The sequence below is a fragment of the Polyodon spathula genome, chromosome 18, assembly GCF_017654505.1.
Source record: "Polyodon spathula isolate WHYD16114869_AA chromosome 18, ASM1765450v1, whole genome shotgun sequence".
In the NCBI taxonomy this organism is placed as follows: domain Eukaryota; kingdom Metazoa; phylum Chordata; class Actinopteri; order Acipenseriformes; family Polyodontidae; genus Polyodon; species Polyodon spathula.
Window position 1 is genome coordinate 10035728 of NC_054551.1, and position 26764 is coordinate 10062491.

The 26764-nt window shown below is 37.0% G+C and overlaps 1 protein-coding gene across 1 annotated transcript in view; it reads right to left on the bottom strand.

The window, feature by feature from the left end:
* Window positions 1-26764, bottom strand: part of LOC121330828 (Na(+)/H(+) exchange regulatory cofactor NHE-RF2-like) — a 68810-nt gene that overhangs the window by 11291 nt on the left and 30755 nt on the right. The window contains exon 3 of the mRNA XM_041277664.1: window positions 3556-3735. Within this exon, the coding sequence (XP_041133598.1) occupies window positions 3556-3735 (180 nt within the window). The remainder of the gene's footprint in view (window positions 1-3555; window positions 3736-26764) is intronic.

Here is a 26764-nt window from a genome sequence, read left to right on the forward strand (position 1 = left end):
AGGGATCACTTTAAGTCAGTGGTTCCCAACCTGGAAATAAGGAAGGGATCACTTTAAGTCAGTGGTTCCCAACCTGTGGTCCATTTGTAAACTCTAGGTGGTCCACAGACTCCCAAAATTCAGTTAACAGTTCTTGCAAAAACCCATTTCTACACAATTTCATGTTGTGCTACTACTATTACCAAGCAACACAACAAAAAGCTATAACCACGTGATGTATCATTATAAGATATGTATGCAGTCTGCACTTTCCCCTTCATTTGTTTTCTTTTATTACAGGTGTGTTTATAAATTAATATATATTACAGCTCCCTTTGATGCAATACCAAGCATCGCCTTCAAAGCCGCCAACTGAAACAGCTTTCTAATGTGAAACAAACTCTAACTAAATAACTTACACATTATGAAGGCACAGACGACTTTTTTTTTTTTTTTTTTAAAACCAGCATTATTTATTTATTTTTTTTACTCTACATTTAGCATTCACGTACATGTACATCTTTCTAAACTGTGATCATTCTCCTACTTGTTTTCACTGTTCAGGAAAAAAAAAAAAACGTAATCTGGCTGTCCCAGTCTTTTTGCGCCACATAAAGTAGTGCACTTTAGAAAGAAAAAAAAAAAAAAAAAAAAACCCATGCCACCCGATTCGTAGCTGTCATTAGGGAACTGACTTAACGTACTCAACTAAATTTGGTATTCATTTTTCACTTCTAAGCTTTTTAGTTTTTCTAGTTGTAAAAGGACTTTTTGAAAGTCTTTTATTAGTGAGGTAACTTCATCTGCAGTGTAGTGAAAATTCCTGCTCTGCTCTGCGTCTCTTAACAACGACCAGCAGTTTAATGCCCATCCTGCGACTGCCTGCCCTGTACTGCACACAATGCGTGCACATTTTCCCTTAATATGTAATTTCAAACTTAATACTGCCAAATGCATTTTTTCCGTTATTGTTTTTTCGTACAGAGCTGGATTCTGCGTTATTCTCTTGATTCCGTCCGTGTTCTGTTCTCGCTAATGCGGATTTCAAAGGGCCCTACACTAACCTGATGGCCTATAAAACTGGACCATTTCCAAGGTTCAAACTTTCTCTCTTCATTTCAAACTACTAGGGGCATCGAAGCATTCAGCTTCACTGACAATGGAGTTACCTCATGTTCCTGGATCTATGCCACTCTGACAGCTTGGGACTGCACATTCAGAATGATGTTAAGAGTCTGAGAAGCTAACCCTACTGCTTTCAGTGTCTCTCACACTCACTGCAGCAGCTTCCCTGTCGAGCCAGTTTTCTCAGCAAAGTTAGGCTTTCTAAATGTTAAAACAACATCTTTCTCCAGTAAATAGGCTCCACTGAGCAGCAATTTATGTGAGGTAACCAAATTAATCTAACACAATGAACATTATCTTATATGTGAAAGATTACCTGTGTTTATAGATATACAAAATATGACAACACATTGAAAACAGCTTATTATTGGCTGATGTAACTTCAAGACTGATCTAGAAAAACCAGTCGTTGCAATTTTTAGTGTACAAAGGTAAATTAAAATCTGATCAAACATGTTTGATCAGAATTACCTGTAACATGGTTTCTGGCGCCTGGCAAGTTAATAGCTGAACATTTTAGTGTGTGCCAATAACAGACTTTACAATAAAATAATTCCGATTAGAAGTACAGAATGGACTGTTCAGAGAGCATCTGTAAACCTCAACTCTCGATTATACTGGACTATTTGGCACCCAATTGTACCAGTTCTTGCATCAGTCTGTACCTGTACTGAACTGCTCCATACTTTGCCGGATTCAACTACTGCTCCTAACTGTAACTGTATCTTGAATCTGATTTTACTCATAGGTAACCACACTCATGTGTTTTGTATTTGCTCTAATTGGGAAATCATTCTCATCCATGTATCATACTAACTGCATGTTCTTGCTGGACTTTACTCATATAAGCACATATTTACTATTATAACTGCTCTTAGTCAAACTTGCTCTTCCTTATACCTTACTTTATTCTTTATTTTGCTCTTAATTAAATTTGATCTTATTTTACCTTCATAACTGGTCTTCTCTGCATTATGATATTCTGTAATGTGATATTTTATAATGTAATACTTTATGCTGCGATATTTTGTAACACTTGTAAGTAGCCTTGGATAAGAACATCTGCTAATAAATAAATAAATAATAATAAAAACCCTACACCACACAAATACAATTCCGAAAAAAAACTGTCCCTCAACTCAGCTACAGTGCCATGAAAACTTACTCTGGGAGGTGGATAACAGACAGTCAAATTATTAAAATCATTACAGCTGCTGGATGTATCAATGTCATGGGCATAAAAAAAAAACTTACTGTCAGGATGTGGAAAATACCACAGGGCCCACAATACCACAATGCTTATTTAAATAAAAAAATACAAATAAAAAGGAAGCCTTTGAAATTATTTTGAACATCAGCAACTCCTCAGGTCATGTCTTGTTCTTTGGCAATCATTCTACCAAAACTGTGACAACTGGACAGAACTACAGCAGCTGTATTACTGTACACGTTGGATATTTCTTGTGTAGAAAACCTGTAAAGTAAGCACTGCAGCCCTGTTTAATTTTACACTTAAACAGAGACAACAACCTGAATACGCAAAAGTGCTGGCGACGCAGGATTTGCGTGCAGTTGCAGTGCGTAATATTACACTAGACTACAATCTGTGAAAATATAAATATACTGAATCTTTACATCTTGGTCAAAATAAGCTAAATAGAGATTATTTCAAGAAGCTGTGCTGATGAATGTCAATGACAAGTTTCATGACAATTGGTGAATCTAAAAATGAAAAGGCCTATTCCTAATAAACAACATTGAATCAACAAGCCATCAAAGGGACTTTACATTCATGGTTTAAGACATTTCGTGGCATACTGACTGTTAAGGCCACAGCTTTAATGCAAGATTTGCAGTGCCATAAATCACAGCCCATCAGCATGAATTTGCTTTGAATTAACCTGCAACAGGTTATTGTTATTAAAACGAAACACGTGTTCCAAGATTAACCATGTCCTAGTCAGTTACTTTGTTTTTGGTTAAAAAATTTTAATCAAGAACCATAAACTACAGAGACAGTCACCCACAGTGACATCTGGGTGTTAAAATCGTGTGACCGGAATTCTCTGACAGCGGACGACACCTGCGCTCCATTACCGTGACAGGTCTGTGTGTGCGTCAATGATTCGGACCGGATTCCAGGAAATGCACCGGCATTCCATAAAGGCGACCCCTTGCATTACATGGATTGGTGTTTATATTGCCAGTATTTACACTGCAATGCAGATCAATTCCAGATCTTTCCAAAAAGATGTCAAGAAGTCCACAGACAAGCTTTGGACTTTTAACCCTTTAAGTGCAATCCCAAATCATTTAACATAACTGCATGCTCTGAAAAACCTCTAAAGCAGCCCAATATACTAAAATACAAGGGCAGTCTTTAGAGAGTACACCCACGACTTGTCTTTAAGAAGAAGTTAGAAACAGATGTCTGCTAAGCCTGTTAATTACCTCAATTAGTCTGTCTTGTGTCTTCAATCCGGCTTTGTCTGCTGGCGACCCTGTGTCCACTGACCGGATGTACTGTCCCGGCTTTGACTTCTCACTGTGAAGGTTGAATCCATAGCCAGTCTCCCCTCGGATCAGGACACACAGTCTGGGGTGGAGTTCCTTTATCTGACTGCAAGATTCCTTCAGAACAAAGACAAAATAAAAATCATTAAAAAAAAGAATACTATAATTGAAATTAAAGTGCTCCATCCTTCAAGATCACTGCAGACTAAAATGATGGCTTTCAAGTTGTCTCAATTTATAAGAAACAGAAAGCAATTTATAAATTGACAATGCTGTGAAGAACCACCCCAGAAATATCGAACCGCTGATATGCATTTGATGTGGAACATATTGAAAGAAACCATGCCTGTATTCTAGTTCATCTACTCATCATAAAATAATGATGTTTTGTGATTTTCCTTTTGATACTATTTTTTTGCCTTTGTAATCGTTTTTTGTAGTCTGTTGACTGCATACAGTACGTCCGTAGTTTAGCCTACCGTATAAGAATGCCACCTTCTCTACTGTCCAGTTAGTCCAGGTAGTTTCAGCAGTACGATGTACTTTTTGTTTTTAATGCAATCGTCGTCAATGGTTTTTACCCCAGTTTTCTCCCCAATTTGGAATGCCCAATTATTATTTTTATCCCAGTTCACCGCTGCAACCCCCCAGCGACTGGGGAAAGGGATGCTGAAGCACGTGTCCTCCAAAACGTGTTCCTGCCAATCCATCACTGAGGATCCACAGCGAAGCCACCAGACCTACAGTGCCGGAGGACAACACAGATCTGAATGGCTCCACTGCAGACCCGCAGGCACCCTATCAGCCACAGGGGTCTCTGGTGGGCGGTGAACCGTGGATTGCCCTGCCGACCTAAGCCCTCCCTACCCGGGTGATTCTCGGTCAATTGTGCTCTGCCCCCTAGGAAGCCCCGGTCACGGTCAGCAGTGACATTGCCTGGATTCAAACCTGCGATCTCCAGGTTATAGGGTGCATCCTGCACTCCACGTGGAGCGCCTTTACTGGATGCGCCACTCTGAAGCCCCAGCAGTATGATGATCTAAATGAAATATACATACATTCTTTTAAAGCTGAAGCTCAGTAAACACAAACACTTGTTGCCATGGAGCCCTGTGTCCCAGTTTAATTAATTCAAGTCTGCAACCACTGTACAGGAGCGCACACACACACACACACACACACACACACACACACACACACACAAGAGAGATACAGTCATGTCTGGATGCAAAAACTTTGAAAGCATCACCATAATGTCATTTACAGGGAACCGTGCAGCTGTGGTTCTTGTTTGTTTTGTGTTATTAATGTTATTATTGCTATGGAAATATTTCAGTTATGTCAATTACAATTGACAAAACACTTTTTTTAAATGAATCCCCTCAAAACATAGAGTTGCATCTGTAGCAAACAAACAGGTAATCAACATTTCTTGCTTTCAGTACATTTCAACAGCACAGCACTCGAAGCTGTAGTGCATTTTCCATTCAGTTTTATAAATAGTATTTCATAAAAGGGTGGTTACCTTGTTAGACCACACTAGGATTATCAGCTCCATACAGCATTTCTTATTAACTATCATGTATGCTGTATTGTATACACTTGGTGTTCCACATTTTTGTTTTTTATTACAAATATTAAAATAGGGAGAAAAAAAAAAATCGGTAAACAGGTGTTTTTAATTGACATCTGCAAAAATCAGGGAAAAAAAAAAAAATCTCAGTATACACTTTCCATGTGGAACACGATGCATAGCAGTTCTGGTTTCTGATTAAGTTTAATGTCCCTCGAATGTATGATGAAGCAGAATCTGTGCAAGTCGAGGCCATATTTTCCCAAGTTAGATGGCACTTTGCGAATGTTTGGGCAGTCGCTGTGCTGACAGAAATGGTATCTGCAGAAGGTATGAACATGACATCAGCACAAAACAAGCCAGGTTTTTCACCTTGAAATCATAAAAAGAAAAGAAAACTGACAGAACTCGGATGTTCCAAGCCATCGAGAGACGCGTCAAAAATTACAATGGACGTTTCCATCAATGTGTTCCATTACTAAAGCAATATTTCCTGTCAAATTTTTATGATTAAGATCGTTGGTGTTTCGCAGTGTTTAAGCAGCAATTTATTTTTTGATCCAGCTAGTTACTACCCACAATAATTCAGACTTTGATTGGCAAACAGAATCAGGTGAATGTGTTTGTGAACAGAGAACCAATGTGAGACATTTAAACTTGCCTGTTGTATACTGAGCTACACATACTTTACAAGTTCAAATAACGTGTTTTTGGGTACAATTAAAAAACTCAGATGAGAAGGCCAGGATAAAACACAACATCATCATGCAATAACTTTAAGAGATTTTCAAATCCAACATTCTGAAGCCCAGAGCCCTGAGCCCTGACATAGCTATTGGTCTTGTGAGTAAAGTTTATTTGACGTCCAGTTACATCTTGGACACAGGGTAAAGAAGGAAACAGACAACTGCTGGCAGATTCTTTTGTTATAAAAATGGAGTTAAGTATGCCACCATGACCTTTGACGAAAGTACAAAAAAAAAAAAAATCCCTACAAACAGAACAAAGAATGTCACTGCGGATTCACGTTTGAAGAGCCCGAAAATGGCTTGTGTCCAGTAGCATCTCTAGAGAAGTACTTGTCAAAACTTCCAGCAAATCTGCTTGCCTTTTATCTTCACCCTAACAAAGGAGAACAAAACATGTTTAACTATCGCGGTGTATGGTATAGGTTAGAGCCAAGGGGAGTGAATTACCTAGCAACAATCTTGCCTAGAATTTGCAGAAAGGCAGGCACCACACAAATACACCAATCATTGCATCCACAGTACCTTAATACAGAAACTGCCCAACGCTGGATTGCAAACGAGAGAAAGTATGTTTCTCAGCGGTCACAGACCGGAGAGCTCCCTACATAGTTATTGGGAACAATCAGAAAAGCGAAAGCCCCTTCCTGCACTTCAATGCCCACTTCTGCAACAATTGACAGTCACTTTAGAATTATACAGTTAACGGCAACATTCAAATTAATGTCTATGAACACAAAACTGCAATTCAAATAAAGAAAAACCTTGCCAGAGTATCGACAGTTCATAGGAACTATTTTCTGTTGCAGAAGGTTATCTGTCAAATTTCTTAATAAATCTTCAGTAACTATCTACTTCTCTTGTATTTATTTATATTTACGTTAGTAAATCCATTTTATAAGAGCATTAAGGTACTTGAGGGCGTGGTTTACCGTATAAATTGTCACTGCTTGGTTGGTTGCAGGTACTCTGCTACGCCTCGTACCTAACAAAGCACCAAGCAGTGACAATATCCACCATAACCCACGCCCTCTCGTACCTTAATGCTTTATTAGGCACCAGCATAAACTTAACGGGGGGTGTGACAGGCTGGCGAGTGGATTGAGGCTCAGAGACAGAGTATAACCATCCGTTTTATAACAGGACGTATTGTGAGGCTGATTATTCAATGTCAGTGTCAAAATATTGAATAGTAGACAAAAAATCGGTAAAATCCGAGGTTCAGTAAAAAAAAAAAAAAAAAAAAAAAAATACTGAAATTTTTTGGTAAAATTTGGAATAAACCAAAACACTAATTATACTGTATTGTGCCTGTACAGCAATAAGTCCCAACAACACCTGAATAGAATTGTACTCTATATGAGCAGATCATGTGGTTGTTTAAAAATGTAGATACCTAATAGCAACACACTAAAAACAAAAAGCTAAAAAAAAGACGGAAGCTGCAGTAGTGGGTTATGCTGTGTTCACACCATGTTCGTTAATGGGCTGGTTCTGCACTCTGCACGGTTCAGTTCGCTTGGAAGGTGGTCTGAACAACGCAGTTCACCTGGAAAACAAACCAAACTGAGTCCAACTCAAGAGGAGGTCTCAGTTTGTTTGGCAATTCGCTCACTCAACTTCAATGTGAACAGGGGTCCGCAGTTCATTTTCTACAAAGGAAAAAAAACACATATTTTGACATTTGTAGCTAAATGAGGATAAGGTTAAGTTTCCTTGTTATTTTTGTGTAGTTGGTTGGTAATGCTGTGTGTCTTGTGTCTGGTATTCTGCACACATTTTAAGTACCGGTATATATGTCTGTCAAGAAATGTCACAGGAAACAATATGGACGGTGAAAGAGACAGTGAAACACTTCGAAATTAGGTCAGACATCAAAATCCAGGCAGAACTTGAAAAAGAATACTCTCCCTCCATTACTTGTCCAGTGCTTGCTTAACAGCAATACAAAATTGCAAAAAAAAACCCTGAACACATGCTGACAAAAAATAGAACACCCATCACTGCCATCTTAGATATCCCAAGATGCATTGCAGACAGTTAAACATCCAGTCCACTAATCATAAAAAACAAACCAAGTACACTTGCAAACTCCATTCACACCCAAACAAACGCAGTACATTAGCTTCCAGGTAAGTGTGAAGAGCAAGCAAATTGATTCCTTATTTTAAACCAGAGGAAGTGAACCGAGTGTGTTTGTAACGAACGCAATGTGAACACAAATCACTCATGGACGTCCTTAAATTCCCCCCTCCCCAAAAAAGAACAGCTTAACCTACAAATACAACCTAAAAACATTAAACATCTGGATCCAATCTTAGAGGTTGAATTCATCATAATAACAGTTGACATGCAGACATTAAACACTAAAGCAGCAGTACTTCATAACAAGAATCCAAAACATGATGAGAACATGAATATAGAGGTGGAACAAGACAGCATACATATAAATTTACCAACAGCAACATCCATTTAAGTGCTGTCCAATTTCAGGATGTATTCTATTCTCTCTCCCCTCCTAAAATGTCTAAACCTACTGTTCTTCTGGTTTAATTCAAATAAGGGGTCAATAAATCATGCCTGTAGGAAAACAGCTCAGGAGGAGTAACACGGAGTTAGATAGCAACAGTATTGAGATCAGTCAAGGAACACAGTTCATTTAAGGAACTACTTTGCATCACAAATATCTTTACTGACATACAGTATAATGGCAATAATAACCACCACACTAGAAATTACTGTTACATCCCAAACCGTTCTGGGTAATTAGGCTAATCTCCAGTAACTCCATCTGTGCTAGGTATTACTGCCTGATCCTGTTGATGAATGTAAAACGCCTCTCCCTCACATGTTACATTATCTCTCGGTCAGGTCAGTCACTCTGAGTATTACTGTGTGGTTCCCATGACTGTTTACTCTTAACTTTTTGCAGTGATTTAAAAGGACAGATCTCAAACTCCAGTGCACTAGAGTCGTCATTTTGAAAAGAGACGTTTAGCTGTAAGGATGTCACAAATGAAAAAAAAAAAAAAGTTATATATATATATATATATATATATATATATATATATATATATATAGATAGATAGATAGATAGATAGATAGATAGATATGTTATTTAAACAGTTGTAGCAACTCAACCCCACACTAAAAAGCACTCTTGGTTAAATTTTTCTGGCACACTAAACCAGGGCTCCGGACGAGAACACAGGCCTCTAATGTTTTTTCAGTGACACCAGCCAGGCTCCGTTTTTCGTATACCATTGCTACCATTTCCTGTTTACAGTTAGAGCCTTGGTGAAGGTCTGTAGAGAATGTAGTTGTTTTTCAATTAAAACCACACATGTGGACTATCAATACGGTTTAATAACCTATAGCACAATGGCTGAACTGGAGTTTGTCACGAGGCAATCGTAATAAATAATACAGAAAGTACCATCTATTTGGTCACGCACGCACGCACACGCACACACACACACACACACTCCAAATCATTCACTTTTGTTAAGTTTTGTTCAGCGATATTTTTATACAGACTATGATTGATGATGATGATGATGATGATGATGATGATGATGATGATGATGATGATGACGAAAGAAGAAAGAATCCAGACAAGATCAAGCTTTCAAGACTGCATGGGTTCCTTTACCAGATGAAAGAAAAAGTGAAGTTGTTTATATTTTAAGAAGGAATTACATTTCAAACCCGAACACCCAAGACAGACATCTTCTGATTTCCATCTTAAACTTCTGGCAGAGTTCCGCGCTTGCCTGAGAAATGGGGCATGAGAAAACTTCCTAGCTGAGCTCCTGCGGAAATGCACAGACCCCTTAGTGAGAGGCCAAGAGAATGAAGGCTGGCACAGCCCACTGACGACTTTCAGCAAGTCTGTCCCTCTCTGTATTCAAGAGGGATCCGAAAAGTCTGGACCTGTTCCAACAATTCCAGTCCAGAAGACAAGTCTATTCGCAGTATTCTAGTACATCAGAGAGGAGAACAAGGAAAAGACTGCTATGTAAGTACACAAGTCAAAGCATGGGGCTATAAAAAACTATAAAACTCACAACAGTTCTACAACTAGTCCAGGGTTTCAGAACTACCCTCAATCAAGTATATTATTAACATGACCTGGAGGCCAGAGTTTATGTAATCAGGCTCCTGTTAATCCTCCCCTATAGCTGCATGAACAACTCCTAATTTGAGACTTAGTGGAGATGTGCAATCACTTCAGAGTAGATTTAGCAGGGTCTGATTGATGGTACCTGGTCACTTCAATAAATGTACCTAAATAAAAGGTGGTCCTGAAATCCAAGACCTGGAGCAGTACTAGAAAGTTTCTAACCCTACCAAAAGGGAAAGAGTAAAATGGTCATCTGTAGAGGGAGATCTTCAGAGTGTCTCCCAAATAAAAATGGACTGACAGTGTCTTAATGGTGTGCTGGTCTTAAGGAGGTGTACTTGCAGTAGAAAATATAAAAACACAATAAGGATCCTCAACCTTTATTCTGAGTTTAACCCACTTGTATCAATGCACTGCAGTTATGGGGACCACAAATCCAAAATCTTACGTTAGTTAAATGACACAGTGCAGGCAGGCATTCCCCTGCGGTGGCTTCTTTCAAAACACAATGACGAATAAAACATCTTTAATAAGCTTTTACCTACAACTGACTGGAGGAAGACACTATGTTTACATAACCTTAACACTGCAGTACTGCTGAAAATGCATTTCAAAAATGGCATCGTTGCATGTATAAACAAGGAATCATTAGAATGAATTAGCTTGATAATTACTGAGACAAGGCATAGCAAACAAGAACATTGAAAAAAAGATGCTAAGCCAGTAAATAAACACAAAAAGCAAAACTGCCAGGGCACAGTAACTTCTTAACTGACTCATGAGAAAGCTTTGATTTACAATTGACTTTGCCATTGTTGGAAAACATGGATTGAGAATTGATTAGGGGTTTGCTACGCATGTGGACTAGCAGAGCTATACTGGTGTTCTTTTCTGAAAAGAGACTAATATTGCAGATAGCAGACTGTTTGGTTCAAATTGCATGTACTGCTAACCACTGATAGAGACGATGCGTCTACAAACTGCCCAACAATGACTGCAAGCTAATAAGATAACAATGCTGTGGACTAGAAGGGAACAGGCTCTAGACTGCAGAGAAATCAAAAGAGATAATCCCACTGGCATCAAAGGGGGTCGCAAGGAGATAACAAAAGGCAGATGTATGGACCTTTTGTCTCCAGGAGTGTGAAGAATGCACTGAGTTCAGAGGTTGTCACACTAGACCACACACACAGACACACACACATTAACACTCACACAATAAATTAAATTACCTTGACCATTGGTTAATGTCAGAGAAAGGGGAGGTGGACCATCTATACAGAAGGGTATTTAATGTCACGCAAACATTGTAATTTTGAGTGTCGTTTGTCCTGTACCTGGGACCAGACTCCCTGCATATTTCAATAAACCTGGCAACTGATAGAAGAAAAGGACTCTGCATTTTCTTGAATCTACTTAATCACCATCTATTTTGTAAGTTACTTCAGCCATGCATACTCAAATCACGGTTATAGCGCACATCACAAATTCATAAATCACTGCAATGTTGGCTATACATTTTTATTGTGGTGTTGCACACAAAAAGAGATTCCTTATTAAACTCATCTTGGTCTTCCTTTAACAAGGAAATCGTTATTAATCATATTATATACTCATAAACTTGTTATTTCCATGCACTAGCGTCTATTTTTAAAAAACTGATTATGACACTATCAAAAACATTTGCTAAAAGAATGCCCTTTGGAAGACTCGTCAATTTGTAAACTGATTATTCAGATACAGTATGTAATGTAGAAATGCGATAGGCACTAGTGCCCAAATTAGGAAGCCCAGCTTGACCCAACACCCCTAAAATTGGCCATGCTGATCTATGGCCAATTAATAATAATTTTGTCAAGATCTTAGGCTACATTAACATAGTCCCTCTTGGTATTCCTTAATCCATCTGATTTAAAAAAAAAAAAACAACAACTAAAACTGAAGCCATTTCTCTCATTCTTTATAAATCCATCTGTGTCGGCTGATCTTCACAAATGAAGGATAAAACATTCCTGTAGCTTAAAAAACTTCATCTTTTGACCTTGGAAACAAAATTACCATTAGTTAAAAACCCTTTTAGAGAAACACAAAGCTGTTTTTGCAATAGGCAGCTACACGCTGGGAGGAAAATATGAGTCAGTAACTTTTCAATGCATCTGCTTTATGAAGACTTAACGCTGGTACAGTACAGTTTGATACTCTAGTCAAAAAGAGAAATTGATAGTGAATAAAGTGACTGAATAACAATCCACCAAAACAAGGCAGCTTCGTTACAGAGCGGTCTTGGTCTTAAGCACGCAAATAATAATAATAATAATAATAATAATAATAATAATAATAATAATAAATATTCAAATGCAAACAAGTTTAATTTAACTGCAGCGGTTTCCAAATAAATGCCATGTATTCTCAAACATACTCAAAGCTGCTTCAATCCCATAAACACATTTAATGGATTAGTGTACTTTTCACTTCTCATTCTAGGTTTTATCACATTGAGTGTTTGCCTGTCTGGACCCAGTGTACAGATTAAGTCCTCAACACCACGGGCAGACGAATGCAGGAACAAGAATCCAGAAATGTTATATAATAGTAGTGTGGTACAAAAATATTCTGGTTTTAAATACAGTTTGCCTGAAGATCTTTTTTTTTTTTCTTGCCAACCCAGTTGCTACAATAAGTTTGACATTATGATATTGGGGTTTAGAAGACCAGAACACATTTAAAAGAAATTTCAATTAAAAAAAAAAAAAAAAAAAAAAAAAAATCGAAACCACAACCTACACCTTGGGAAATCACAAGTAGGGCTAAGGTATTCATATTCAATATCGTATTACGTTTTTCAGACATGGCCAATTGGTGACCCCGCTCTGACAACGAACGACCTCACACCCCCCCCCACCCCCCCACCCCCCCCTATAATTATTGTAATATTAATAACATTGTCAAAACACTTGTCCTTTGAAGTTCTGACAATATTTGCTCAGTAATTTATGATTTTGTCTGCATTAAAACAATACCCGAAACTTCAAAAGTTTTTTTTTTTTATTTTTCCGTTTTTGTCTGAACGGAGATAAGAAGTTTGGGCGGAGCAGGTTTGCTACACTGCACGCGACAGACGTCACGTACGGGTCACTCATCACTTATGCAGTTCACAAAACGTCGGGTATTATTGGAGGCTAGTGTCGCTTTCAAAAATAATCTTTCACCCAGCTAACAGTGAGACAGCATCATATTCCAGCTGCAGTGAAATTCAACTTGCGTGCAGGGGGAAAATGTGGACGTGATAGAGTCTGTGTATTTGTTTTCATCTGTGGTTCACTTTTCAGCTGCTAAACAAAGATTACATAATTATACAGTGTTTTAGAGCAGTGGTTTTCAACCTGCGGTACGGTACGCGACAAGCTTGCCACTGGTACGCACCAACAGTTCTTCTATGATACTAGTTCTCAAAACACAATGCTCCCTCAGTCACACCATTGATGTATCAATCTGTTGGTACCACTGAATTACAGAGAAATTATAAATTATGATGCAGGGCTTCAGACTGCAACTAAAATTGTTACAAAGGCAAATACAAATGCAAATGCAAAAAAAACCACACACATTTTGACAACTGTTTTTTAGGGGTTATAAAAGGACAAAAATGCTGCATCTCCCTAAAAGCAAGTGCCAATATTTATGAAAGCGACATGACGTCGGTCTGTACATATCACACGTTTAATAAACTGAAGTGCGATAAAGCTGGTAACAATTTGATCGAATAAAAATGCTTGTGAGTGCAGAGAGGTATATTAACACAACCCGAATACAGAACCCCGGTTTCTTACAACAGTTGTGATGGCGACCAAACATGTGCGAGTACTGTTGTGTAAAAAAATTAATAAAAAAAGTAGCTTAAGATGTTGAGTGGACTTAGTAACATTGTTAGTACAGTCAGCAGTTTAAGTATGATTTAACTGCACAAGATTCCAGATGAGCTGATAATATCTCTTCAGCCAAAGAAGCAGGGACAGTAATTTATGAGCACCGTTACCATTATGTAAAGCAGTATGTAGCGTGAGTTTGTATTAAAGCAGGGTCAGCTGTTGCAGGGAAAACAAAGTTTATTTCTCAAACTGACCATTTAAAAAATGTGACAGCAGAACACACAAATACTTAGGACTGTAATTAGGAAGTGTACTGTGTACGCAGCTTACTTGATTGCAGTAAAAAAAAAAAAAAAAATACTAAGATTAGCGCTCAGATTGTGCTAATGTAAATATATGACAATGTGCTTGCTGTGGTGTATTTAATATCGTAAATATAGCAGAACGAGCGCACTGCAATTTAAACTTGTTTTTACTTTAGAATAAACAGTATGTAAATCATAAGAGCTGTCTGTGTTACCAAGGGCGCTGGAACTAGGGGTGCGGGCGCACCCCCTGGCTTTGCATGGCTTCCATCATTTACAGGGGTTGAAGCTTTGTTCAATGGCTTTCAGCACCCCCACTTGAAAAACTGTTCAAGTGCCACTGTGTGCTACATGATGTCAGATCAGAATGTCATGAACACTGAGCATGGCAGCTGCAGCATGTCTCCATATTACTGTACAACTGTACATAATTAAAGATGCGGGGACCAATTCCACACAGAACACTTGCAAAATAGATTAACCATTCAGCAGAATGAGGCAACAAACAAGTGAGTACAGACACAAACCTGGTTGTAATTGGTAGGTCTCGATTTTACAACAGCAGTTTAAGATTGCACATAGTTACTGGTACACCTGGTGGTCCCTGCTGGAAACACTGGTACTGGAAATGAAAAGGTTGAAAACCACTATTATAGAAAATATATAAAACCATAAAATAAAATAGAAAATATTTTACTTTCATTTTTATTTGTGCATTTGAGTTGTCCTGCGTATCCCCTATGACCCTTAGAAGTAACCCCTGCACGGTTGAAAACTCCTGCCCTATAGAAATAACACATTTTGCATAAAATGGAGACCTACTGAATTTTGTTATGTTAACATATTGAATTACATGCCGCTTTGTAGTTTTCCATATACTTAATGAAAAATTGAGAACATTGAAAAATGTGCCAATTCAAAATCTAACATGAAATACTGTACTACGATTTTGACTGCCGGTAGATGCTTGCAATGTCATTTTGCAATTTCTTTCATTACATGATGTATATAGTTACATAGGCCTATAGTTTTAATTATGCCTCAATCTTAAAATTCTAATTCTCAACACTTTTAGCCATAGCTGTATATAAATGGAACATATGATGAATGTTTACAGTATATATAGATCATTATGGAATGTATTATTCAAATAGGGTTACTGTATTTTAACCAAGCTCAGCCTATATGTTCTTAAATTGAGGGTTTCTTAACATGGAAAACAAACTTGAAGGGAGTTTACAGGGCAGATCATGTCCAGATCCTGTGCGCTTGTTGGACTGTCCCATGGCCCCATAAGTCCTGGCTGTGGTAAATGAAACTCAGCAAAATATGAAACAAGGCGCCCATCTGCAGGAGAGCAGCTTTACAGACGAACTACACAGAATGAACTTCATTCATTTCAACACACGCGTGTTTATGATTTTATAAAATAGGAGCTTTTAATGGACTGAGAAGGTAAATGTTCTACCAAAAACAGGTTTTGTTTTATTGGTGTTGACAACATGCCTAAGACTGGGTGTGTAATAAAGATCTTGGACAACAGCAGGATTATTAAATTAGCCAGGAACAAGTTGGTTGCAGGAGCAATTAAACAGTTCTTCCAAGTTGTTTCTTGATTGTTTTATAATGCCGTAAAGTATTATTTAAACAAAAATTTGGAGTCACCTCTGTACTTACACAAAGCAAACAGTCACTTAAGTACACTTTTTATTCTTGGGAGATTTGAGAGAACACAAGTAACATTCATAAAAACAACAACAACAAATGGTAAATTACTGAACAAGGAAGCACTGGCAATCAATTCTGCCTTTCAAAAAACAGCAAATGAACAAAGCATTTTGTTGATTTTTTTTATTTTTTATTATTATTATATCTTCAAGGACTTTTTGAAATTACACTTTCAATTACTGGCTTAAAAACAGTCTGGAATTACTGCAGGTTTTCACAAAACATCAAACTGCTGCACAGACGCTTCTGATTGCGATTTAATCCATAAAGTAGCACTTTCAGAGCCCAGAGTCCACAGACAGTATCTTCAGTGTTACTCAGAATGCTTCTCACAGACCAGTGCATTATTGCTGCCTGCACTCAGTACAAAGATTGCGTTTCTAAAGTGGAACTGCTGTAAAAACAAATTCAGCTGGAATCCCAGTTTGCCAGATTCGGAATGTCTTGGATTGAAAATCTTCCACACAGAACCCTCAAATAACCAAACAGTCCCTCAGAACAGGGCTTTGTGCCACTTGATTTAGTGCTTTACCAAATAACAGATGGAAGGAAACCACAGGGCAGATATTCAGAGAAAGCGTTATGTTCCTTTTCAAAACCCTTAAGAGGCACCACTGCTCTTGATTTGTTTATTGAATAAAAAAATAATAATTAGCAACCATTGGTTTTCAGATGCCTTACTGACCGAATAAAGGTCTGATTTGCAGGTGATCGCCCTTATGTGTCGATTTAGGAAAGTTCATACCCGTGGAAGACCATAATTTCACCTCACAAGCTCGTCTCAGTCCATGTGGCGGATGTATAGGAACTGAAGGGTCTGGGATCCTACATTTTCTTAAATTAATAAATAAAAGTTCAATTAAAAAGCAGTCCTTACCTAGTCTTTTTTGAGTGTTTTATTTAGTGGTTTTTCATATATTTAATGTAGTTTTTCCTTTACTAGTTTATGTCCTGCTAGTTTTATTATGTTTTAAAACGGGGGTGAGCTAACGTAACGTGCTCTCCATAAACACCCTCAACAGCCGCGAGAAACAGTGTGCTTGTATGAAGTTGAATTCTTACATTTTTATAGTACATTTGCTATTTTGGAAAACAAGATCTGTCTGTTTTACTATGTTTATCAGCAGCTGTTCTGACCAATTTAAAAGGGATTTTAAGCCTATTTCTTGTTGTTCGATTCTCACCGGCACAATGTAACTCCCAATACCTCTCTGGACTGTAATGTGGAGAGGAAATGCGACTGATATGATGTCAGATCCTGTCTCTGCAGGGTCAGCCAATCCCAGCAGGGGGTCTTCATCTTAATGTTCCGCTCTCTCTCCTTACTCATTCTACTGACAGACCTTTTTTTTTTATATAAATTTTTTTTTAAAAATGGTGAGGATTATTTTATTGAAACAAAGGATAAAAACTGAAAAAGGCTAAATTACTGAAACTGGCAAATGGAATTCACTTGGATATCCTTAATGTCCTGAATGGCAGAGGCCCTAGTCAGCCGACCTGATGCTTGTGCTGCGATTGTTATTTTTTTAATAGCTGTGAATTCACTCAAAGGATGGTTATTTATTAATAAAATAAATAGTCTGCTTGAACAGTTTCATCATGGTTTAGCTTAATCAGAATTAAACTGAATACAATGTAAACTAAAATATATAATAAAGAGCTATTTATTTATTTATGTATGTATTTTAAGTAATCACAGCACAATGCAACAAGCACGCTCGGAAAACAATGTTTCCTGAATTTGTAGAAAGCTAGGTGTAGTGCAAAGTACCTCCTGTAACGGATTCAAGCAGAAGATATTTCTACGAGTTTACAAATGGTTTCTTTTAGAGATGTGCCAGATGGCAGGCTTTCCAAACATGACGGCGAGGACTACTGCATGCTACCAAGACTAAGGAAATACTTTTCTACTTAGTCCAGTAACATTTTCATTTGACTTTGCAAATACTTTGCAGATTTCAGGTCAGACCATATGTGAATTGATGTGAGAGAAGCTCTGGGATGAGACTGTCTGCAGTATCTCCAGTGACAGCAACAGGTGCAGTAAAGGGACCCTGTGGATTCATGTAGTGTGGAATGCAGACCCCTCTAGGTTAGGGAAACAATATAATTATGTCTTCTAGCAAGGTGGTGACAGAAAACTATTCCACTCTGTTTACAAACATCACGGAATTCCCTATAACATGAAAAGTGTGTACATTTAAAGAAGTACAGTATTACATTTCAACATGCCGCTTTCATTTAGTCTTGAACAACATAAGATATTAAGAGTTGACAGGTTATTTACTCAAGTGCTGCAAAGCATTCATTTGCAATTTAATTAGAAAGGGCATTAAAAACACAGACAGGCCAGGGGCAATGGCTGCTGCAAGATCAAGCCAATTGCACAAACTTCACTTGTGGTTATATATATATAAACGAACCCATAAAAAGGATAAAACTAATTTAGATTGATAATAATGGTCTTGTAATCATATGCACAAAACCAGACTTTTTCTTAAACCACAGCCTTTCTTGTGCGCAAACACTTAACTCACTTTTAAAAAAAAGTACACAAAATTAGTTTAGACAAGTGGCTCTGATTATTAGTGTATTTACTTAATTTAAATTTGTTCTCAGGACAGGAGGGAGTTAGGGTAACATGCAAGAGTGCTACAAGGACAGAGGTCTCCCACATAACTGTACTGTATATAATCTTTAAAAAAAAGTTTGGTAACAAAAAACTGTTGTTCTTTTAAATTTTAGAATTGTGCTGAACGTTCTTTGAACAGAATGACATCTGCACACAGGATTAGATGGTACACAGTGGTTGATTTATAATATGTCTTATAATTTGTTGTACGAAGTTTGGACTGTGTGAACATAACTGTGTATTGCACCAAGTTTAGAAGTGGTAACCAGTGAGTATCCATCCGGAACAGTACGAACACATTGCAGTATGTGCATGGTGAATCTGTGCCATCCTTATACTGTAAACTCTAGTGACCAACACTAGTCTGTCAATTTTAAATATATGGTTCTGAGAATCCACAATATAAAAAGCATGTCCTGGTGACTACATTGCTTTAATTGAAAATAATTCCCAGAAAAACGTGTTATTGTATAACATCACGAATGTCATGCAACGCTGTGCTGTGGGTAGTGTTATCAAAGGAAGCTAGCACTGTTGTTATGTTTGATCTAAATTAATACCAGGAGAGTTCAGATACATGATTATCTGCAGTTCAGATACATGATTATTCATCATTAGCCAGGTTAATTTTCACCTTCCTCTTGACTGATTGATTGTGGGGTAGTTTACTCTCCAGAGTCAACCATTCTGGGCTTTCGTCAACATGTAAATATCACATATTTTTTAACAGTATCTAATGACTACTTTGCAATTCAATTTTTTTTTCTGACCATGTTCAGTCTTTGTTCTATTTCATTAGCCATTGCTTAGTGTTAATTTCATGTGGGATCTATATACAAATATGTAATAGCCCCTTCATAGGCACAGAAGTAGCTGGAGACTACAACTTCAGCAGAACATTATTGACTAGTTTAAGGTTGCAGATGTAAATCCAGACATTTGGAACTAGTACCAATTTTTTTCACATGTAATATGTCATTTGTACTGTCATTACTATAGCAGATTGTATATCCAGAAACAGCAGCAGGTATCACAGAAGCACTCAGATAAGATCCTAATCTTTATCACATCAGCAAGTTCAGATTACTTAAATTTGTATCTGGACAGCAATGAGACTCTGGAAGCAACAGTAGACCTTCTGTGTAAACACCAAAAGTTTTTTAATCTTTAATCTTCATAATAGCCAATGCGAGAAATGTTTATATATAACCCAACTAAGATACGAGTAGTTCTGGCTGTCAAGTTAAAAACAAAAGTACGACAAGAGGCAGCTGACATGTTGATATTATTAGTAATAGTTGCACAAATTGAAAATGGCTCATCATGTTTTAAACAAGACATGTACACCAATCAATATTTCAATGTTGTCAAGAATCACACTATATACAGTATTAGTAACCTACAAACTTTTTTTTTTGTTATGACATTACAAACGTACAGTATAGCTGATTGTTTTCCCCCTGACCGGTCTTTGTTACATTGCTAGTTTTTTTTATTTACTTACAGTATTTGTCTTTTTGTTTTGAGACTATAGATGCTTGTCAGCTTAATAAATAATTACAGTAACAAAATCCTATAGTCATATGACAGTCCCTTCTGCAAAAACTAATTCTGCAAATGTGGAGCTAGCTGTACCTGGGAGCTAGTTGTACCCGTACAATTAATGCAAAGCATAAGTAAAGTCAATTTAAGCTCTCACATGCTCAAACTCTCCACACAAAACCTGAACAACTTGAATTACCTGATTTCAACCGATCAACAGGAATGCTTTAAACAAAAAGTAAAATACTTCTTTAAATTTAGTTTTGTGTTAAAATTGAATCCCTGCTATTTTAAAATAAAATTGTACTGCTCAAATTATAGGAATTTTGGTAAAAAAAAAAAAAAAAAAAAAAAAAAAAAAAAAACAGCATTTCAAAGCCCCTTTTGAAAGTTTTAGCCTGCATGAACCTGGTAACTCACCTGTTAAAATAGGAAAAAAAGGGATTGTTTTTATATAAAATACTAAGTTGCAGAAAACTGGATGCCACTATAACCTGTGCTATGAATTACATCATTTTCTTGAGAGCTTGGCATTTCAAGAGCTTGGCTTGGCATGTGCACATTCATTGGTTTTTAGCATTTAAAAAACGGCCAGTGCCAATTTCTTCATGATCCAAACAGACTTTTCATGACCAAACATGAACATGCACGCACTGCCTTAAACAGATGTGGATGTAAAAATTACAAGAAACTAAGAAGACAAACTTTAAGAAAACTGAATCTGAAAACACTGCTCAAGAAATCTGCCTCGATTGCCATCTATTAAGCTTGTTATGCTTGTATAATTTATGTTATGAAGTATTATAAAAACAGATAAAGTACTATAAAAGTACTACAGATTTAAGACTGATAAATGCGGCATTGATCTACCAATAAGCACATTTGCCTCTGGTGTCACTATTTCCAATACGTGTCCTCCTACATCAGGAAGACATCATTCATGTGGAACCAACTCAGAAGGTAAACGCAAGAGGTTTTAAAAAATGGTGACCTTTGTATTGTTGTTCTGTTCTGGACAGATGTCTGTGTCGAGAATAACTGGGGGTTACATGGTAAGGTCAAGGGCTCTTCTTTTTTTTCTTAAGGTTGCTGCCCCTGCTGAATGAATGAAACATGTGACCGATGACTTCATGACATACACACTTGCAAAGATGATGCAGAAAGATACACTGGATGGATTATTACATACAATTATTAATGATGTAGGTTTCTAAATGAATAGCAACTAGAAAATGCATTGCCCAGACCAGACACAGTAAATTAAACCAAAGCAGGGGAAAATAATTCAGTGGAATAGCAAAGGCACTACTTAACTATTATTTTATATTCTGCATGATTTAATATCTTAAAAACAAAAATAGAGTCAGATTCGGAAGCAATCCTTCTGAGCGCCAAACAGCTTCTAATCCAAATTTACGTTAAAAACATCCAATGACAAACAAACACTATATATAAATGCTAATGAAAAATGTAATGTTGTCACAATGTTAAATCTACTAAACTAGTTTGTTTTCCTCAAATTGAAATGCTGCTTCTTTAAAAAAAACATATTCTTGCATTCCAAACAGCAGAACTCCTAACTGAAACAGATTACAGCAAACAGCATTAAAAGAGAGGAGGTCATCATGGCTAAAGCCAGGCCGGTAGCTACATTGCAAGTGTCAATGTCCCGGGCCTGGCCACAATTCAGCCCCTCTATCCCATCACAATGGAGCCTTTGTGAAGGGCTTACAGCGCAGTAAGACATTACAGCAAGCCATCAATTAAAAAGCCTGCTGTTTTTCAAAAAGATACATGAAAAAACTGACACTATCACACAGTGAGAACCAAAATGTAAAAAAAACTACAGAATGTCAAGAATACTCCTCACCCCTCCCCTCACACACAGACCGAGACAAACAAGTTGTAAAATTCTTAGCCAAGGACCATCTTGCAGTTCCTTCTTCAAGCTTCCACTAAAATAGCTTTTAGACTCATATGAAATCACAATTTTTGTATTTTGAAAAATGAAATGACTCAATAATAAGCTAATTTTTTTTTTTTTTTGACATCAGACTAGTCTAAAATTTGGGAATCACTCTTCTTTCAAATGAAGCTGGCAAGCTGTAGGCCTAAATCCGTGAAAATAAAACAGGTATTTTTCTAACTTAAGTGTCTGATAGCGCGTTTCAGTCTACGCTCATTGGTATTTTAAGTTCCAGTTAAAATTATGTACAGTAATTACATTTGAACTACAACGCATGATTTACAGAATTCTTAAATTAATGCCAGTGCCAGTGTTGAGGGCTCTATTGTCGACACATTAACCACAATGGGAAAGACAACAACAACTTCCTTTTCAACGCCATTTCAACAAAGGTGTCCACCGTCCGCCCGTCCGTCCGTCCGTCCGTCCGTCCGTCCGTCCGTCCCCTCCCCTTTTAATTTCTGTTTTGCTTGCTCAGATCGAACTGAAGATAATAACCATCAACATTTTGATAGCAGAGTGCACAGCTTAACTATGGATGTTTGTAGTAATCAGGCACTGTAATAATATTTTAGTATCAAACTGGATATATTTGTGTGTTTGGCTGGATTATAATAGGGTTATTTAATATTAAATACAAAGCAAACAAAATTTCAATAGTTAACAAAATACTAGAGTTTAAGTCATAAAAGAAAACTCTTTAGAACAAAACCCCTAACTCCCTTTCATTGTAATTGAAGCTGAATGTTGTAATCTGTTGTTCCATGTTAGTATGAGAAAATGTAGACCCTATAGCGAAGAATATTGTGTCAAGTGTACATTTGCCTTGAGTACGGTTACATCAGGGTTACTCAGTGTCATGGTATTCCTATTTCCTCTACTACTGTGACTGTGCTGATTACGCTTTGAAATTAAAACCTGGAGGTCCAATCAAAAGCACTCACCAAGTTGAGGAATATATTTTAAATGAAAAGCATTGGGTTGGTCCACATACATTATTGAAGGCATAGTACTTCCATAAAAAGGCCACCTTTTTAGTCCCAATTTGCTCCCAGTGATGGCAATAAAAACTAACTTTCAATATTATTGAGGCCACTCCTGTGTTCAGTGTTTAGGCCATTGTCTGTAGCGCTAACCTGTCAAGCCAAGCTAAACTGCCTCGCTGATGAGATCCACATGCTGTACACAACTAAGCTTTATTCCTCCTTTGTATTTCTCGTAAAGTTACATGGTATTAGTAGCAAGCAGGTTCCAAGAAAGGGGCAAGGGGATGTTACACTTTGCAAAAACAACTTTGTGGAAGGTAAGCAAATTGCAAGCAATATACTACAGTTAGACTTCACAGCATGCTAATCTATAGATGAATGTAGTAAATAGTCACCAGTGAATTTTAATTAGGTATGAAATTGAACAGGATTGTGGGACACTATTTGTAACTTACAAAATTCAGTGGGTGGAAATGTTACACGGATAGAACTGCTTTTTCATTTATTAAACTATAATAAAAAGGGAAAATAATTGCTATTTCACAATCTGTGTAGAATGTCTAATAGAACGTCCAAGACGTAGTCAGGGCCGGATTAACCCATTGGCTAATAAGGCTATAGCCTTAGGCCCTCCTTTAGGCCCTCCATTCCATATTGAAGCAACAGCTGAGCGACGGTAGTGCGGCCACCGGAACTGTTTTATCTCATTAGATATTGCTTTGTAGAAACTGACGACATTAGTGACGTGAATTGTATCACCCTTGTGGTCAGTTAGCAAACTACTCACCTAGTCTTCAGCCTTCACTAATTGAACACTGTCTTTGCGGCAGCGAACCATTTTTCTGCCATTTCAATCTTCAATCCGCCTGCATTTTTATTTCCTTTATTTTGGCGATCGCGTTTGCTTGCTTTGTTGTATATAGTGCTGTTTATTTATAGTTTATTGTATAGACATTTTACAGTCTAAAGATTTTATTTAACTGTATTTGTAATCATAATTTTGGAATCTTGTGGCCAGACGAATCGATTCTTCGGAAAGCAATGTAAATTTCCATGTTTATATTATATTTATTTTAAAGATTTTCAAATCTTTATGTTAAAGTTAACGATTACTATAATAAACCATTTAATAGTTTTTATTTTTATGATCTAAAAAAATTTAATCAACACAATTTTCTAACTAAATCGCCAGAAAATGCTGATGAACAAAAGTTTAATATCTTACAAAATTTACAATTTTTGCGTAGAACTAACAGTTTTCAAGAATATCGGATTTAAATTTTCATAGCTGTGTGATTAATACCTGTATCGCACTTTACATAAAATTCAATTATTTAAACTTCTTTTGTGTACAGAATTTAAAATCTATTGCTAGCAATACCTAGTATCATTAAACAGAGATAGCTTGCCTTATTGATAAACTGCGGAGCGAGTATTAATTGAGATAATTTCAGTTTTCCGCACATGACGAGAAATTATGGTGCAGCATGGGACACATTTATATATGTGTGTGTGTGTGTGTGTGTGTGTGTGTGTGTGTACATCTTACATCTGTGTAAGAAATGCCCAGACAATCTCCCAGTAGGTTTTACTAAAGAATTTCAACAATTTGTTGAATTCACATCCCTTCAGATATAGAGAGAAAATACGACGAAAGCAAATCTATTTGGATGTACCGAGTTATCACTGAATCCAATATGATAGAATGTTTCCCAAATGTTGAAACTGCATTACAGCTGTATTTGTCACTAATGGTCACTAACTGTAGCAGAGAACATTCCTTCTCTCTTCTAAAAAGGGTAAAAAATGTCCTCCAATCCACCACAACTCAAGGGCATCTCAGTACTTTGTTCCTTTTGAGCATTGAGAATGAAATCGTCAGGTCTTTGAATTACGATTACATCATTCATGACTTTGCCACAGCTAAAGCTAGGAAAAAAATTTGTTTGAAGAAATTAGCGTAGCAAGTGATTTATGTTTGAATTTACCTAGAGTTTAATAAATTTGTTAATTTTATATAGGTAAATAAATAAATATATGTTTGATGACTTCATAAATTTTTTTGCAAATTTTAATACATACTTAAGCTCTTCCCTCCTATTAGCCTTAGGCTCCTCAAAACTTTAATCCAGCCCTGGTCATAGTTCTTGTTTGTTAGGATTGGTCCTAAAATGTCACTAGAGCCTTCCTTTTTATTTATTTACAGTGGCTCTCAAAAGTATTTCACCCCCTTGGACTTTTCCACATTTCATTGTGTTACAACATGGAATAAAAATGGATTTAATTAGGAGTTTTTGCCACTAATCAACACAAAAAAAATCCATAATGTCAAAGTGAAAAATAAAATCTACAAATTGTTATAAATTAATTACAAATATAAAACAGAACATAATTGATTGCATAATTATTCACCCCCTTGAGTCAATATTTGGTAGAGGCACCTTTGGCAGCAATTACAGCCATGAGTCTATTTGGATAAGTCTCAACCAGCTTGCACACCCGGGCTATTGTTGCCGTATGCACAGTGTCTCCCAGCTCAGCCATGGAAGACCAACTCCTTTAGAGTTACCATAGGCCTCTTGGTGTCCTCCCTGACTAGTGCCCTTCTCACCCGGATACTCAGTTTTTGAGGACGGCCTGTTCTAGAAAGATTTACAGTTGTGCCATATTCTCTCCATTTCTTAATAATGGACTTTACTGTGCTCCGGGGGATATTCAATGCTTTGGAAATGTTCTTATATCCTACCCCTGATTGGTGCTTTTGAAGAACCTTACTCCGGATTTGCTTTGAATGTTCTTTCGTTTTCATGATGTAGTTTTTGTTAGGAAATGTACTATCCAACTGTGGGACCTCCCACAGACAGGTGTATTTAACCTGAACTCATGTGAAACACCTTAATTGCACACAGGTGGACTCCCTTCAACTAATTATGTGACTTCTAAAGACAATTGGCAGCACCAGAGCTTATTTAGGTGTGTCATAGCAAAGGGGGTGAATACTTATACAATCAACTATTTTCTGTTTTATATTTGTAATTAATTTAGAACAATTTGTAGATTTTATTTTTCACTTTGACATTATGGACTTTTTTGTGTTGATCTGTGGCAAAAATGAAAAAAATAAATCCTTTTTGATTCCATGTTGTAACACAATAAAACGTGGAAAAGTCCAAGGGGGTGAATACTTTTGAGAGCCATTGTATTTAGTCTTGATAAACAATGTCCTTTAATGTACTCTCACACATGCCCCTATGGCCCCCTCTCTGCTTCACAACACTTCTTACAGCTCATGACAAAGCCTCATCAGACTTGATTAAGAAATATGTAACTAACATCTGCACCAGAACAACAATTTTGCAAGTGACTTACAAACTTCAGTTGGGTTTTTTTTGAGAATTTAAAAGACACTTATTCTCATGTTACTTTGCAAATTGCAAACCCTTCTCTTCTGAGAACTAGTGCAAAGGTTCTTTCCAGACCATCAACTTTACCAGCTGTTGTACTGCATTCATACATTATCATTTATTTATGTCATGCATGAAGAAAAACGGGGTCAAAAAGTCATTTACACAGGCATTTTTAACATCTTCCTCTTTTGCATCCACACCAAACCCCAAATCATGTTTATTTTACCACTAGCGCGCCAGACCACTCTAATTTCGGAGCTTAAGCA